The sequence below is a fragment of the Schistocerca gregaria genome, chromosome X, assembly GCF_023897955.1.
Source record: "Schistocerca gregaria isolate iqSchGreg1 chromosome X, iqSchGreg1.2, whole genome shotgun sequence".
NCBI lineage: Eukaryota > Metazoa > Arthropoda > Insecta > Orthoptera > Acrididae > Schistocerca > Schistocerca gregaria.
The window spans coordinates 451,742,209-451,760,597 of NC_064931.1; the positions used below are offsets into that span (position 1 = coordinate 451,742,209).

At 42.9% G+C, this 18,389-nt stretch overlaps 1 protein-coding gene across 15 annotated transcripts in view; it reads left to right on the plus strand.

The window, feature by feature from the left end:
* The window catches only part of LOC126297419 (single-stranded DNA-binding protein 3), a 325,367-nt gene that overhangs the window by 108,380 nt on the left and 198,598 nt on the right, over positions 1-18,389 (plus strand). For all 15 annotated transcript variants that reach the window (XM_049988215.1, XM_049988217.1, XM_049988220.1 and 12 more), the window contains exon 4: positions 13,117-13,201. In XM_049988215.1, the coding sequence (XP_049844172.1) occupies positions 13,117-13,201 (85 nt within the window). The remainder of the gene's footprint in view (positions 1-13,116; positions 13,202-18,389) is intronic.

The following is an 18,389-nucleotide window of genomic DNA, read 5'->3' on the forward strand; positions in this document are numbered from 1 at the left end:
GTTCGAACCTAATGCGAAAAGCTCGGTGAGCAGTAATCACATAACCACCATTGTGTATACTCCTCCACAATAAAATCACGATGCTTACCTAGCCAATCCATTGCGCCTGTTGAAAAATGGCAGGTATACGGCTGTCGATCGGCACCCCCTCCAATTAGTATCTGCACCACAGCTCACACAGCGGCCTCTATCTGGGAGATGGATTTTTCCCCCCCGGACCGTGTATAACTGAAAAGGTTCAGAAAGTATGAGAGATCACTCAAACCCGGAGAGTGTGTGAATACACCCAAATACCTGATACGGTCGAAGAGATTCGTTTTATTCGTTTTTTTCTTTAGACTGAAAAAACCGACTGAACGCAATACAGTAGACAGGCCAATCGGTTGTTAAAACAAGTCTGTTGTCCCATCACTACCTCGGGGTATTACTAGGAGGCCGCGTACGAAAAATCGTGTAGACGCAAGATAACGGCAATCCAACTTTCAGCGTTCTCGTCAAGAAAGAATGCAGATGGGTAGAAGAGAAATAAGTCTGCCGGCAAAACGTATAAAAAGCTAACATGTTTGGACTACGTTCGAAGAGGGAGTATTCATAGGTCCAGAGTAGATGTCCAGGCTGTTCGATGATATCAATAACAAATGATAGGAGGTAAAATAACGGCAACTCGATAACGTTTTATAGTAATAGTGCAAACTAACCTCGTTGAGTCAGGTAGATATGTGATCTTATTTCGAAAAGTACCTTAAGAACGGAGTTGTTTCAAAAACGAGGTTCGTTGGTCTCTATGCAAGGGAAAATATTCGGCCTATTTCTCTGAAGATCGTTCGATAATAAAAGGAAACTCATATAGCTAAAATCTAGGTACCTCTCACGGACTAAATTTATACGTGATGGAGAGTAAAAAAAACTGAGTTTGGCGACTAAGGAGTAGGCAACAACCGGCCGGAGTGGCCTTGCGCTTCTAGGCGCTACAGTCTGGAACCGAGCGACCGCTACGGTCGCAGGTTCGAATCCTACCTCGGTCATAGATGTGTGTGATGTCCTTAGGTTAGTTAGGTTTAAGCAGTTCTAAGTTCTAGGGGACTAATGACCTCAGATGTTAAGTCTCATAGTGCTCGGAGCCATTTTAACCATTTGAACCAAGTAGGCAACAAAAATGCAGACAGAGTTCCCGAGTCAGAAATTCGGAACAAAGGGAATTTACTAATGAAAACAGTTAGATGCGTGAATACAGCTAAAGTGCGTATATACTTATCCGAACGACTTACTGAAGGCTGAAATCTCTTGAGAGGTCATTGGTATCTTATCATTTTCTAGTTTATGTGCTGCACTTTCCTTGTTATCGAATAAGTGATACGGCGTTACTGTCCGTTTTAAAAGATGAGCTCTTCAGTTTTCTTCATCAAAGTGATGATGACTTCATTATTCCCAATCCAGGTGACAATGGTTGGACAGAGTGACGCCAAAGAGCGTGTAGGTGACGGCGTCACAACAAATATTCAGAATGTTGGTGAACCAGCTAACGCTGAACCAGTAAATGCAGATACAGATTTTTGATATAGCATCGCTTTTTCGGAAGATTCCGAAGAAGAGCCTGTTAAGACTCAAAACAGATGATATTAGAGGGAAAGGCTCTGTGATTTAGACACCAAAGTGTATAATTTCGGTAATAGTCATTCCGTTTGCAAATCGCAAGTTAAGATTATTCATCTACTGTGTAGGACTGCTTCAAAGTCATTTTTAGCAAAGAAAGTGTAAACTATGTAGCTAAGCAATTTAATCTGTATTACAAGTGCCTTTACGACGACGACGATGGTGATAAGTAAAAACTGTGACGATGGAAATTCGCAGTGTAATGAAATTTGTTTCCTCACCGCAAATTTTCTCATGGCGCAAGTGAGAAAAAATGAGGCAAAACATTTATTGGACGAACTATCCGTTTGGGTTTAATCCAATAGTAGTACCTTCTGTTACTAATGATGTTACACTTTCGTGGTAACAATGAGGGCCCTGGAGATGATAAAACCTGAAAAATTAGGCGCATTGTGGATCATTTAATAAAAGTATTTAGATTTTTTCCATCCTTTTAAAACTTTGTGCATTGATGAAAGTTTAGTTAGGTACAAAGATCGAGTCATCTTCAAACAGTTGATTCCATCCAAACGCCATAGATTTTGCGTAAAACTTTTTGTATTCTATGATTGTGAAACTGGATATATTCTTGACTGTATTATTTCTGTGGGTGCAGCAGCGGACGTAAAAAAATGACAATTTTTTGTGGAAATGTTGGAATACCTATAAGCATTGTTCTTGCTGTAGTAGAACGGTATCTTGGTAAATATCACGCACTGTATTTTGATAATTAGTATTATTTGCTTATCTGCATGACAGAGTGGCTCATGCGTGTGGAATTGTAAGGAGAAACCGTAAAGGTATGCCTGCTCCTTCAAAAAAGCTTATAACAGGTGTGATCAAGTTTGTCAACAAATACACTTCCTGCTCTCAGGTTGCAGGACAAGCTATGGCAAGAAATGGTAAAAGCGGGAAGTGATGTGCTTAGAGCTCTTGACAAGAGTGAAACTGTAACGACTGACAGAAGGCAAATGAAGCCAAATTGAAACAAGCTTGCATCTTAAGCTACAATGAAAATAGGGGGCCGTCGACAGGAGAGATATGATGGTAAGTTCAGTAGAATGTGCGCGAGAAACTTCAAAATGGTATAAAAAAGTATTTTTCATATGATGGATGTTTTATAAGAAACTCAAACGGGAAGAAATATATCGGCACCTAATTCTCATCAGAAACTCTCAAAGAAGATCATAGAGATTCACCACTGACCGCGAACAGAGGGCCATCGTGGAAGGAGATGGGCTGATTGTGTTAATCCCTTACGCCGAACCGAGCGGCACTTCACCTCGTTAATCCCAGAAACATCAAAGAAGAAGACTGCTGAGAGAACGCGTATCGTATGTTCAAAACATGACAAGTGACCTTACGTACATTTATATAAAATATAATGCGCCTTAATGTTTGAAGTTTTGTCTCGGAAAAATAACACCCTTCGAAGTTTTACTAATGTAATAACCTAAGTATTTTTTCTCCTAATAAAATACCCTTTTGAAAAGTGTATCTATAAAGATAAAAAAGAATCGGTTTAACACTATAATAATGAATTTAGCGTTTCATTTTTTCTCAACAATGAAACGCTTCTATAGTCGTCCACATACGAACCACACTGAAATTACGCGCATATGACAGGCGGCTGCTCAGGCTAAATCCGCAGTGAAAGGCTTTAACGAATAATGTAGCCATAAGTGATTTTTGTTGTTGTCAAAACTGTGGGCAGCCTCTATTTGCAAAACCTAAACTAACTCTTTGTTGATAATATTTATCATCACGCTAAAGACTGTATATGTGTGACTTGCCTGCTTATTTGCTTAATCAAGTGTAATGTGCCATAAGGTCGTGCACTCTAAGCAATAATTAAGGTGTATAATATAAATCCTGCTTGTATGGCCGCCGACAACAGAGGCGAAACAGAAGATACCTTCGACGTGCGTAAACTGACACACCGGTATGATGTAACTTGTGCGAATTGAGTTACCTCAAATAGTCTCTCGGGCTGTCGTGTCTTTGCTCCGCGTTCAAGCCAAGTTCATCTCGAATAAGTAAAAACATACTTCTCAGTGGCGAAACTATTGGGTGTACGTGTCTCTCGTTTGCCTTAAATGGCATTTCATATGACGTAGAATTGGTGCAGAATTCAGCTGTAAGTCTTGTGCTTGGGCGTAATTAGTACATGGCTTCGGATCAAGAGGGAATTGAGATGTACCAAAGTGAAAAGAGTAAAGATTCCTTGGGAAGAATGTTCACATAAATTTTCATTACTGAATGTATTGACAGTATGCAACTTTGCATTATTATGTCTATAGTGGGTACATTTTTGATAAATGACTACTTCTCTGTGGCAATGCTTAATAGCGCATTAAATAGCATCAGTTTCGAGAGAAAAATAACTTGCGGGAAAAAGACCTGAGAAATTCCCTGACAGGCTAAAAATGTTTGCAGGGCGGAGACCAGAACGTGGACCCTAGCCTCTCACGGCCAGCATTCTTACCGACTGAGTTCTCCATCTACGTTTCGCGACGTTCTCTTGCATGCCTTGCATTAGCAGCCATTCTTCGTCATATCCTTTCTTCGAGGGCACATAGTCACTGCCCTGCGGTATTTTTAAAAGTGGGTTTTGGTGAGTATCTAGGCATCTTCAGAGCTTTGTCAGTTACAAGCAAGTGTTAGAGCACTAGTACAGCCAAATAGCTTTGACGCGTCAGTACGTTTCGTAGCATTTTAAACTCTGCTGTGGAATTTAAGTTTTTCATTCTTTAAGTTTCTAGCAGTAGGTGGTACATGAAATGACTCTTACCTATCTTGCACTTCGTATCTGTTATGGTATCGTATTGCAGATAGCAGTGAAAACCTGTTTATAGGTTCAAATGTTTCTGAGCACTATGCGACCTAACTTCTGAGGTCATCAGTAGCCTAGAACTTAGAACTAATTAAATTTAACTAACCTAAGGACATCACACTCATCCATGCCCAAGGTAGGATTGGAACCTGCGGCAGTAGCGGTCGCTCGGCTCTAGACTGTAGCGCCTAGAACCGCACTGCCACACCGGCCGGCAATCTGTTTATATTTCTGTGCGGAACTTAAGGATATCTCTACTGAACATACGTATTCATTGGATTGATATTCTAAAAAGTCCGGTTTTCGTAAGGACACAAATGGGTTCCTATTTTTGGTTTGGTTGGTAAGAGTTGGCAGAAAAGACACGGTCAAAATCTTCATTTAAAGGCTGTAGAATGCAAACGACGTATGAACTCTGAAATATTTAGATGTAAGAGCCTAAAAATAATACAGTCCATTGAGAGGGGTCAAAAGTTAAAACCTAGACGTCTATGAAACAGTGAGCTTCATAGCCGAAAAAACAGAAGTCAGTAATGGAATGCCGTAACAGCAGGAATCCTTCCTAACGTTACCGCAGTTTCGTGCTTTTTCATTTCCTGTTTTGTTGATCAAAACTGAATCTGACATCAGAGATCATTCCCTACTTGCAAAAGTATCTACAACGTAGTAGTATGCATAGCAGTAAATAAGTATATCGTCATTCATAGAAATTAAATCGAATAGTTTGGGTGCGCGCCAAAAAAATTTTTTGGCCATGTAGAAATTTACAGTCCTTCCGAGGTGTAGATGTCGACACATTTAACGCCTTAATTGGCAGTCCCATCAACTGACGGGGCGCGAAAATTTCGGTAGACAGCCGATCCCGTGATTTGAAGGTGTAACATTTTCTGCCGGCCGCGGTGGTCTCGCGGTTCTAGGCGCGCAGTCCGGAATCGTGCGACTGCTACGGTCGCAGGTTCGAATCCTGCCTCGGGCATGGATGTGTGTGATGTCCTTAGGTTAGTTAGGTTTAAGTAGTTCTAAGTTCTAGGGGACTAATGACCACAGCAGTTGAGTCCCATAGTGCTCAGAGCCATTTGAACCATTTTGTAACATTTTCTCCTGCCTTTAAATGCTAAATCACTTATATTGAGGGCTCGATCGGTCATTATGTTGCAACGGAAACGGCAAGGGTTACGGGAACGGCAGTCAGTGTTAAAGAAAATAGCGCAGTCTTAATGATCTGAGTTCGTAATGCACATTTCCATTCTTACTCAAAGCTCGTACGATTACTTCTTTCGTTTCATATGCGTTGCGCAGCATAGCGCTCCAGTTTCCGAGACAGGGAAGTGAACCAGACCCGGATCGAAAACGCGTGGCGGGTAAGTGACCGTGGGCTGGAACACAGGCCAGCTTAAGTCTGATTTTTAGGCGGTTTCCTACGCCCGTGTGGGCAAATGTTGGGCTGTGCCCCAGTTTCCGCCTCTGATAACATTGTACACAAATAGTTAAAATACGATACCACACAGAACATAATTCATGCTATTCAGACAGACGTCCCTTGACAACTGTGGCGTCAGGGAGAGGATTCGCTCACAAAGATAAATTACAAGATTTGCTAAATCCTGAATAGCGAACCCTGTACAGGACAGGATAAACAGTAGGGAACAGGAGAAAAGAAAACTTCGAACAGACGCTGAAATTGTCATCTACAGAATGTAATGGCATTAGCGCGTCCTTTGTAAATTCATGAAGGTGCAGGTGAAATTCAGTTTCTGCTAATACACTGATAGGGCATTAAATGGTGAAATACACTGACGGAAGAATTGCAATATCAAATAATCATTAATGTAGACTAATGAAATTTCGGGACTACATTTATCTAGGTAACTTGTTTACGTCACTGACATTGTAAGATCACAGGTTAACGTAAACTGAAGATAAACCATTGAAAATGTGAATGCTGGTACATTAATAACTGGTGTACCCACTAGACGGTTGAATGCAAGCATGCAAACGTACATGCATTATGTTGTACAGGTGGCAGATACCAGTTTGTGGGATCAAGACCCATGCCTGCTGCACTTAGTCACTAGAAGCACGGTTAGTGCTAGTTGTGGATGAAGCTGGAGTTGTCCGATGATGTCCCATATGTGCTCGATTGGAGAGAGATTCGGTGATCGAGCAGGCCAAGGCAACATGTCGACACACTGTAGAGCATGTTAGTTTACAACAGCGGTATGTCGACGAGCGTTATCCTGTTGGAAACCCTCGTCCCCGGAATGCTGTTCATAGATGGCAGCACAAGAGGTGGGATCACCAGATTGACGTACAAGTTTGCAGCCAGGGTGCGTGGGATAACCACGAGTGTTCCTACTGTCATACGAAATCTCACCCCAGACCATAACTCAATGTGTAGGTATAGTGTGTCTAGCGCGCAGACAAGTTGGTTGCAGGCCCCCAAATTCCTAACCAACACACGGCCATCACTGGCAGCGAGGCAGAACCAGCTTTCATCAGAAAACGCAACAGACCTCCATCCTGCCCTCAAGGAGCTCTCGCTTGGCACCACTGATGTCGCAAATTGGCGGTGGTTTGGAATCAGTGGAATGCACTCCACAGGGCGTCTGGCCAGGACCTGTCCTCGAAGAAAAAGACTTGTAACAGTTCGTTGTCACTGTGGTGCCAATTGTTGCTTAGATTGCTGCTGCAGATGCAGTACGATTCGCCAGAGCTCCACGGTGAACACAACGGTCGTCCCTCCCGGTAGTGCCACGTGGTCGTCTTCTTGAGACCGTACATTCTCCTGCTGCCAGCAGTAATGCAGCGGCTACATTCCTGCCAAGGTGGTGTTGATAATGACGTCTTTGTCGCCTTAAAGGTGTTCTTACTCACCACGTCCAATTTCGACGGTAACTATCCTTCCCGAACGTTACATGTATTTAAAGCAAACCTGATTAGCATCCTCAAATTGGCGTTACTGACGACACTCTTAAGCGACTGGCGCGAAGTTTGAATAGACGTCTTTCATATGTAGAAACATGCCTACCAACATCAGTTTGTAGTACAACTCCTCCTGTGCGTTGCGATTTTGTTTTCTTCCAGATTAGTTTCTTGCGGTCGCGTGTTCGCCCCGAATTATAAACAAGGCATCACGACTGTTGTTCATGGCTCGAGTCCACAGGCATCGAATGCGCCGAGGACAGTTTCAGGCGCGGATTCGAAACTCAAGTGAATCGTTTCTAGAAAATGGGGATGAGAGTCGATTTGTAAGGAACTTTCAAACATTTTCCGTTTGAGAGCTCTGCTGCAGCGAATATGCAACGTAGCGTGACTCTAGTGTGGGTATATAAGGACCTACATGTAGGCAAAGAATTAGTGTAGCAGTCGTGTCTTTCCGTTGTGCATGTGGTAAGCACGGAAACGTGAAGCTGCGCGGAGTGGCGGCGTGGTTTCAGGCGCCATATCACGGATAGCACGACTCCTCCCGCCGGAGGTTCAAGTCCTCCCTCGGGCATACGTGTGTATTGTTGTTCTTAGCCTAACTTAATTTAAGTTAGTGTAAATATTGTGTAAGTCTAGGGCTAGATGACCTCCGCAGTTCGGTCCCTTCGGAATTCATACACATTTGAAATGTGAACTACGGCGACATTATTACAGAATGAGTGTAGGCAGGACTAACGTGCTGTTATTCATTTCTTGGTTGCAGAAGGAGAACTACAGGTTGACATTCGTCGGGGAACGAAGAATGTGTGTGGGGCAGCATATATGTCGAAAACCACCGCTGTGGAATTATTAAGCAAGGGGTGCTTGTGCTTAATGATAACGGACGTCCCCATATGGCAAATGTCGCAAGGCAAAAGTTACGTCAACTCAAGTTGGAGACACTCCAGCACCCGCTCTAGAGTCCTGATGTCTCCCCCATGCGGTTAACAAGCCTACGGTCTCTTAAAAAATGCCTTGAAGGGTCGACGATTCCTGTCGGACGAGGATGTGTAGCAGGCAGTTACGGACTACTTCACGCAGCAGGGCACCGTGTTTTACCAACCTGGTGCGTCGGTGGGATGATTGCCTGAATGTTCACGGCAATTTTGTTTGATTGGCATAACGACTCTGACAGCCTTCTAAAGGAAACTTTTTGATAGCCCCTCCCCCCCCCCCCTCCCTTGCTCTATACTGTGCCTCTGCTTCTTATTTACCTTAGTGTTAACAACTTTGTCCGATTACCGGTGACTGTTAAATATACTCTCACTGTCGAGAAATCTCAGAACTATTTCGTCACACACTGTGAGCTGCTCCCAGCCACCTATCTCAGATAATGGGTACGCTCTTGCTGGTTTCAGGTTTCTGTCAAGAAGTAATTGTAATACCTTGTAAAGTAGCCATTGGTAATATTCGTAAACTAGTGTACCTACAGTTGTGAGTATATTGCTGTTCCTGAACATTTCTGACTGACAGTCGCAGACATCATTAAAGTTATTGCATAGTTCTTTTAGCTGGATATTAAACTTTGCGCTAAATATTTGTACTGTTCGACGACCTATAGGCAGTTATGTTGAAAAAGAGTTCGTTGACTGTCGAAACTCTATTGAGGCGAATGCGGGGATGGTTCCTTTCGAAAGGATACGGCTGATGCCGTACCTCATCTCCTTCTCCGAGCTTCACCTCCGTCTTCGAATCGCCTCGTCGGATTAGATTGTTAAAAATTAATTTTCATTCTTCTTTTTATTATCATCGCTAAAGATCTTAAGCTGTGAGGATATCTGTTGTTTTTGTTCCTTTTCTCAGTACTCAGGCGTCCTGCATACAGATATAATTAAGACTGTGTTTTACAATATGGCACATAAAACCTGTTTACCTAATAGGTATCTGCATGTGAACACTTAGCTTTGTTACCGAGAATGGACTGGTATTGTTGGTTCATGTAATGAAGGGAATGACACGGAGTGAAAATTCCAGGAGTCTTTCAATAATCCGTAATTTCATTAATGATATGGGATTGAGACCAGACGTCAAAGGTCGTCAGGACGCCAGTGGCATTGTTTATGCTGGACTGTATTAACAGCAGTACAGAGTATGTCACTCAGATGTTAGTTAAGGAATGTGCACAGGTCATAGTAACGACTAATATCTGACTCTGCAATTACGTGCAGCGCAAGAAAGAAGAGACATCAGTTTCTTTAAGTAATCAATGAAAAAAGTTGGTTTCACGGCCGGAGCTATTAAAATCAAATCTAAAGATTTGAAATTTCTCACAGCCGACGGTTTGTCGTTTCCTCGTCTTGATGTTCAAATTTTCAAATGTGTATGAAATCCTTAGGGACCAAACTACGGAGGTCGTCGGTCCCTAGACTTAAAAACTACTTAAACTTACTTAGCCTCAAACCGCGCGTCCATTCCGCGCTGCACCTCGCCTGGATACCGACATGTAACTACAGGAGCTCTGGATACAGGATAGGTATTTGCAATATCGACTCAGAATACTCCTGATAAATAGTTTCGTTTAGACATCGCGTTCGAATGCCGGCTACCTGCTAAATAGCAATTCTAACTGGTATGAGCTAGTGTTGAGGGCGACATTTCGTTGCAAACAGAGATCACATGGCCCACCCAGTTTAGAGTCTAAATAAGTGGTCATAAGCGAGTGACCAGTATCATTGTATCTGTAAGATGGATCCTTGAATGTCACCATACCTACCTTGTGTACAACGTCCAACTAACATGCGGACTGTGCGTGTACTCTGATCAATGACTTCCTGTTGAATGGCAGGGGGAAACCGCCCTAGCATAATTCAAAGTCTGTCGAAGCTCCTGAACATGGGAACTCGTCTATCATCACAAATTATTTTCTTACATTTGTTTTTCTGTTTTTGATGTATCACAGCTTGTATTCCCTATTAACCACCAATAACGTGCGTTGACTGGGATGCCTCGCTAAAGTAACAATTCTGGTATGTCTGAAAGTATGACGTTACTGCCTAATCTACCTATTCAGTTGTCTTTCCGGCATGTGTGGCATTTTACGGAGAAGTAACATACGTATGTAAACCTAAATAACAAATCAGAACGGGAGACGCGAAAGGAAATTACGGGTTTTAGTTGTTGCCGACTTCCTTTTCCAGACATTGTTACCCTTCCTAGCCTTCGAAGTTGTCAGGTTTTTACCCACGATTCGGTTCACCTCAGCTGTACCGTTCAGTCATTGTCCTCTTCTCACTTAATTTTCATCTACAGCGCGACATCATTTTACATCAGAGTACGTGACAATACAGTCTGCCTTTTTAAAGACTGGAAGACCTATGGTAGGCACGATATCAAGCTCCTCTTGTCTTGGCTCTCGATCACATTGTCTTTGAGCGCACTGCTATGCGGCCACTGCACTGTACCACCTTCGCCAACAATCTGAAGACTAGTTCTACTAGACACTCGACAGTTAGTTTCTCGCGCTCCACGTCGATTCACACTGCATGCACTTGCCGGAAGTTACTGTTAGCATAAGCCAGGAGTTTCTTTCCTATGAGCATAACTTTTCCGTAGAGTATTAGTTCGATGCTGTAACCTAACACAACTAGGTGACACAGAGACGTCACAGTGCGTAGTCGAAAAGCGTTAAGGCCCAAGACTGTGGTCGCTGGTGTGGTGTGCTTCTTCGCCTGACTGTTTTACATAACATGAGACTGTGTAGGATCATGTGAATTCCAGTAGGTGCTAAAATGACAGAAGTTCGGAGAAAATTTGGAAATTTCTGGTAAATGCCTATGGGACCAAACAGCTGAGGTCATCGATCCTTAGGCTTACGCACTACTTAATCTAAGTTAAACTAACTAACGCTAAGAACAAGACACACACACACACACACACACACACACACACACACACACACACACACACACACACACACACACACGCCCGCGGGAGGGAGGACTCGAACCTCCGACGGTGGGAGCCGCGCGAACCCTGACAATGCGCCACAGACCGCACGGCTACCCCGCGCGGCCTGAAGTTCAGAGACCAGTAGCAGATATTGAAACGCTCTGCAGATGATCTTTTTATAGTTGATAATGATATTCTTCTACCAACACATTGGTGCGACCAGTATTAAACTGCTTTCCTCTGACGCCGTAGCGTAGTGAGAATAATTTACTATTTTCAGGGATGAACGACAACTGACAAAAACGAGGGTTGGAACTTTAATAGTGGCAATTATTTACTTACAGCTCGTACAAAATAGATACGTGTTTCAAAGTTTTACTGGCCTTCAAAGTAGTCACCAACATTGTGTATAACCCGTTGCAGAGATGTGGAAGTAGTGCAATACTCTTAGCAGTGCCAGTTGTGTTTACAGTTCGAGCGGCGCGGTCTATTCCCCGAAGAATTTGTAGCAGTTCTGAAGCGAATGCCGTGAAGTTTCCTTCAGTTTAAAAATAGAGTTGAACTCATGAGGGATTGCGTCTGAGGAGTGCAGTAAGTGGTATAGCACTTAGTAGCCCCATCAGTCAAACAAATCAGTGACAGCTTGCACCGTACGTGCTTCAGCATTGGCCTGCAAAATGATGGGGTCCTACAGAAAGGTCATCACATCTGTCTATGCTGTTCCTTTTTGGAGCACAACCTACGACCAGCTTAGAGACAGAAGTGTAAATCTACGATATACGGTTCTAGTGCCGTTCTTTGATTTAAATATAAACTTCATATTTGCTTGCCTGAAGCAGTATTTTGTGACTACACGTCTTCTTATTAAGAAAGTGGAAGTCAAAGAACGATGTCATTCATTTTATATTTATCGTGTATGATGATGTCGAATCAATTTCAGCAATTAACAGTATGTTGAGATCGCATGCTGTGTTCTCTAATTTCCCTCACGAGTATGTTGTCTTATTTTCTTCCGTTTCCCGTGAAGGCCTTTTGAAGTTCGATTTTCTTGACAGAGAATTTTGGACTTTGTCAATTTGAAGATTAAAGAGTTCTTGGTCATGCATCGCTCGTTCGTGTGATGGAAGCCTATTGCGAGAAACCTAGTGGAATTTTGATGTGTTGCTGTTTTGTAGGTCACGGTTTTGCTGTTCGACGCTTGCCGGCCGCGGTGGTCTCGCGGTTCTAGGCCCGCAGTCCGGAACCGTGCGACTGCTACGGTCGCAGGTTCGAATCCTGCTTCAGGCATGGATGTGTGTGATGTCCTTAGGTTGGTTAGGTTTAAGTAGCCCTAAGTTCTAGGGGACTGATGACCATAGCAGTTGAGTCCCATAGTGCTCAGACCCATTTGAACCTTTTTTTTTTTTTTTTTTTTTTTTTTTTTTTTTTTTTTTTTTTGTTCGACGCTTCGCGAAGCAAATTTGGATAGATTCTCCGACTAAAGAGGAACGAGAATGAATTCCTTGTGACTTTTCAAAAAAAAAGAAAAAGCCATCTCGACACTCATTCGCAACCGTTGAGGAAAACACGAGTATTTTACCAGGTAGGCAGAAGTGGGAATCGAATATATTTCATATTTCTCCTCGGGTTCATTGTCTCTCGTATTCCACTTCGTTTACATGAGGTCTGTTGGTATCTTCAACAGAATTATTACAGACATTTTCCCTCGTAATAAAAACTAAATTTTAGAGTAATTCGGTCTACTCATACTATTACTGATGGATGGAATGATGATTCTGAAATGTTTCTATTTGTTACAGTGTATTTTGGGATCTGTATTGTGCGGCGCCAGAACGGAGGGATACTTGCGAGCATTCCAGCGAAGCGAAGGCGTTCCATGACTATGTAAGTATTCCTTTGTACTAAATATAAGAATTTTTGTGTGGTAAGTTCCTATGGGGCCAAACAGCTGAGGTCACCGGTCCCAAGGCTTACACACTACTTATTCTAACTTAAAACTAAGTTGGGCTAAACACACACACACACACACACACACACACACACACACACACACACACACACACACACACACACACACACACACACACTCCCACACACACGGGAGTACTCGAACCTTCGACTTGGGGAGCCGCGCGAATCGTGGCAAGACGCCTGAGACCGCTCGGCTAATATGAGAATAAGTTGCCTTCATTTCTATAAGTATGTATGTTAAGAAGTTGCTGCTCAAAGCGGCAATAGGTTCTTCTAGGGCTCCATGTTCAGCATCAATCATTCATTTGCTTTCGATGTAATTATCTTCTTTCTCTAGTGCCTTAGCCCCGCATTGGCGCAGGGTCGGTATGGTTATTAACCAACTTGGCATGATTAATTTAAAGAATGGCCGGATGCCCTTCCTGTCGCCACACCGTTACCCCCGGGACGGAATGTGTTTACTCAGTGTAAGCCTGTAGCCTCATTCATGTGAAAGTTCGTTTTCTAAATCGCTTACGAATCCTGCAACTGAGGAGGGACATGGGTACCAGCTGATATTCACCTAGTTGGATGTGGGGAAATTGCGTAACAACATCCACGCAGGGTGACACACCGACCCTCAGCGTTAATTCGCCTGCCAGATTGGTCCCGGAAGCGGCACTTTTAATACACACGACTTTCTGCCCGGTTTTTTATTTTATTATTCTGAAACTAATATTTCCTATATGTAGCTTCAATTTTTAGCTTGTTTTTTCGGAACAGATGCTTCGTGGCAATGCAGAGAATACCAGTTAGAGTAAATGTTTGGTTTTAATTGTCTTTGAATGTCTTACATATCGTGTCAGCGTGTGAATGATACCACGTAGTTTCATGACACAAAACTAGAATAATTTTTACAGTCTTCGGAAATAAAATCACACATAATCATTTGTTCCATGTTATTCTTCGAATGTTTATTCTTCACGATACTAATCTGGATTTTGTTACCACACTCGCATGTTCAGTGAGGTGGCGCAGACGTTAGCACGCTGGTCTCGCATTCTTGAGAACGGCTGTTTAAATCTCAGTCCGGCTGGCCAGATTTAGGTTTTTCGTTCTTCCCTGAAGTCACTTAAAGCAAACGTCCTTCTCTTAATCGAATGTGTACTCGATACCTAAGACATCTTCTTCGACATGACGTAAGCCTGAAAGTTCCTTCGTCTTGTATGAGTAATATTATGCAAAGGGAACCAGTGTAATTGCTTCTCTCGTGGCACGTTTTTCGGAGAGACCGAATGTGTTAAATAACTAGCATTGTAATTACGAAATTACCCTCACTCCACATGCGATAGACTTCAAAGTGAATATAAACTGCCGCAAAGTTATATCAGTCTGTATACTTCTAATTGTTCAAATGGCTCTGAACACTATGGGACTTAACATCTATGGTTATCAGTCCCCTAGAACTTGGAACTACTTACCTAACTAACCTAAGGACAACACACAACCCCCAGCCATCACGAGGCAGAGAGAATCCCTGACCCCGCCGGGAATCGAACCCGGGAACCCTGTATACTTCTCCTATAAATTTTTATACACCGGGATATTCGTAAGTGCGATGTGCCCCAGCTTTGAAAGTTAAACATTTTGTGGAAAATGCTTTTCAGGTTATCAGACGAGCGGATCTTATTTATGAAATCGCTTAACGTAAGCAGCATGCCAGTCAAAGCACATTATTGGTGGTTAATAGGGAATACAAACTGTGACGCTACTACATATTCTGACGATGTAGCTGCGACGTAATGACAGTAGTGACATGGCTTAATAGTATTTAAATGTTTCCGTAGTACACACTTACGTGAAGCATCAATAACATCATGCTTAATAGTGCGTGAATTCCACATTTCTGTTACTCCAAGCACAGATTCTTAAAAATAAGCGTGATGTCGAATTAAATTTGCGATACTTGTACGTATTCTACCTTCGATGAGTATTCGTTGCTTCAAAGAATGAGAGAGGAATGGTCCTAGCTTTTTAATCTAAAATTCTGTGCAGCAAAGATATTATTAGTAATGGACTTCTGTTAACGATACACTTAATGTAAATGACTCCAATGTTTGAGTGGAGGAAATGAAACTGATTAAGCAGAAAGACGAAGATCAGTAATGTAAGACACGTTACTCATATTCGAAAGAAGGTAGATTCAAATACCCTCCGGTTATATTTTCCCTGGTTTTCTCAAGTAATTTTAGGAAAATTCTGGCATGGTTCCTCAAAACCATCCTTATCCTACCAGAGCTTGAGCGGTCACCCAAAAATTCAACTGGCCGGCCGGAGTGGCCGAGGGGTTCTAGGCACTAGTCTGGACCGCTGCGGTCACAGGTTCGAATCCTGCTTCGGGCATGGATGTGTGTGATGTCCTTAGGTTTAAGTAGTTCTAAGTTCTAGGGGAGTGTTGACCTCAGAAGTTAAATCCTATAGTGCTCAGAGCCATTTGAACCAAAAATTCAACTCAGTGAACTTTTATAATCGGAGGATAATCAGTCCCTCAGTACCTTCTGACCTGGAACTGAATCAATATATGCAACCGTTACGTATGAGGCAGGTGAAAGAGCCGTTGGCTTCCGCTGATTTTTATTCATTGAGTCCGTCCGGAAGAATACAAAGAGCTCCTCTCCAGTTCAAAGATGTCGTATCTTCCCTTGTATTATCCTTGCGATTGTTGCAATTGATGTAATAGAAGGGAGAGCAGAGTATTTTTGTATTCTCTGCATTTAGTTCTTGAGGTTTCCCATAGAAAAGTGTTCCTAACCTCGCTAATACAGACGTGTGAGATAAATTTGTCCAAATCATGTTTCCCTATTCTGAATTAGCTCAGATCTTGACCTTCTCCGAGAAAAGGGCAACGAGCGGTCACACTCAGATTTGTAAGTATAATCCAAACTGAAACACCAAAGAATATGGGCATGCGTATTCAAATAGAGATACGGAAACAGACAGAACACAGGGCTGCGGTCGGCAACGCCTACATAAGACAAGTGTCTGGCGCAGTTGTTAGATCGCTTACTGCTGCTACAATGGCAGGTTATCAAGATTTGAGTCTTAACGTGCTACTACAGTAGGCGCGCGAGCGATGAAGTGAGTTTATTTCCTTTATGACCAGTTAAAGAGAGTATGTGAATATAAGGAATGTGGTAAAACACCAAATCTTCAGACATAGCTGCGGCAGGAAAAAGATCCTGAAAGAACGGGACCAACGACGACAAAAGAGAATCATTCAACGTGACAGAAGTGCAACCCTTTCGCAAATTGCTGCAGATTTCAATCCTGGGTCATCAGCAAGTGTCAGCGAGCGAACCATTCAACGAAGGCCCACACGTGTACTATTGATGACTTCACGACACAACTTTAAGCCTCGCGTGGGCCCGTTAACACCGACATAGGACTGTTGAAGACTGGAAACATGTTGCCTGGTCGGACGAGTCTTGTTTTAAATGGTATTGAGCGGATGGACGTGTACTGTACGGGTATGGAGACAACCTCATGAATCCATGGACCCTGCATGTCAGCAGGGGACTGTTCAAGCTGGTGGAGGCTCTGTAATTGTGTGTGGTTGGGGGGTGGGGGGAGGTGACTTGCCTTAACCTCGCAATAACACATTTTTTAATAGCCACGGAAAAATTTGTATATCCCACCTCGACCTATTTGATTTTTCCAAAATTAAGTAGAAAAACGAGTGGCCTGTAGACATGGACGAACTGACGGACAGACGATTGCCGTTCAACGTGTCTTCATCGCTAAGGACATAAGTAGCTGCACTAACTCATATGCGGGAAAAGTGCTGGAAAGAATCGACCTTGACCATAGCGGGTGAAATGTCTCGACGTTCGCCTAGAGATACATAAAATCAAGGAAAACCTGAATCATAGTGATAGCGCGGAGATATGAACCTCGTTCGGTGAGAGACAAGGAACTGTGTACTTCGCTGCGAAATGTTTGCCGTCAGACTTACAGAAACACGCGGCGTAACTAATCTTTCCGTTGTGACTGTGATAACGGAATGACCTGCTTTACTGCAGATTGCGCAATCATATCCTATAGTTGCGCACAACAGGCAAGTCCTCTGTAACGAAATGTATTGGCGTCGTGTAAGTGCTTGTAATCTAGAACAGCGATTCTGTCTGTGGGGGAGGGTGGGTTTCTTGGTGATTAGGGGTGGGGAGGGGTGGGGGGCCTGGTAACACTGAATGCGTGCGCTAGCTAAAGGAAAAAATAAATTCTGACACAAGAAAAACCAAAATTCACGTTTACACTGATATAATGCGTTTACAAATGGAAGTCCGCAGCTCGTGGTCGTGCGGTAGCGTTCTCGCTTCCCGCGCCCGGGATCCCGGGGGTCAGGGATTTTCTGTCTCGTGATGACTGGGTGTTGTGTGATGTCCTTAGGTTAGTTAGGTTTAAGTAGCTCTAAGTTCTAGGGGACTGATGACCATAGATGTTAAGTCCCAAAGTGCTCAGAGCCATTTTACAAATGGGACTGTAGCAGTACTACAAACTGCGTTTAGTAATTTACAATTCAGTATCAAATTAAAAACAACTTTTTAATTAATAACTTCCTTGGCCCTGGCTTGCAGACTAAAGTTTCTAGAAGAAGGGTTTAATATTAGAAATACACACTGACTTCTTTTCTATGTTTAGCTGAGATTTATATTTGGTCTTCAAAGTAGTCAACGCAGAAAATTTGGTTTTGCGAAAGACAGGATGTTGAAAATGGTAATAGCATGCGAAACGCTCTTGTTTTTACTACACGAAACCCTTCATCCACCCCTGCCCAGTATTCAGAGAGCAGTTTAGTAATAAACTGTCTTTTGGTTTCGCCACTTGGCGTGATGTCCTCATAGACTACTGGTTACGCAGTTGAGACCTTCGGGAGTATTTTTGCCCGCTGCCTGTCAAACAGGTAGCGATAGATGGCCACATATTCTAGTTTTGTCAATGTAGCCGATCGGTGTTGCGAAACAGCAAAAATTTTACTTATTTTTGGTAATTTATAATGTTTGTAACTTTGTACATTCAGCGTCGTATGTGTATAGCTATCATACGAGGAAAAGGGGTGCGGAGG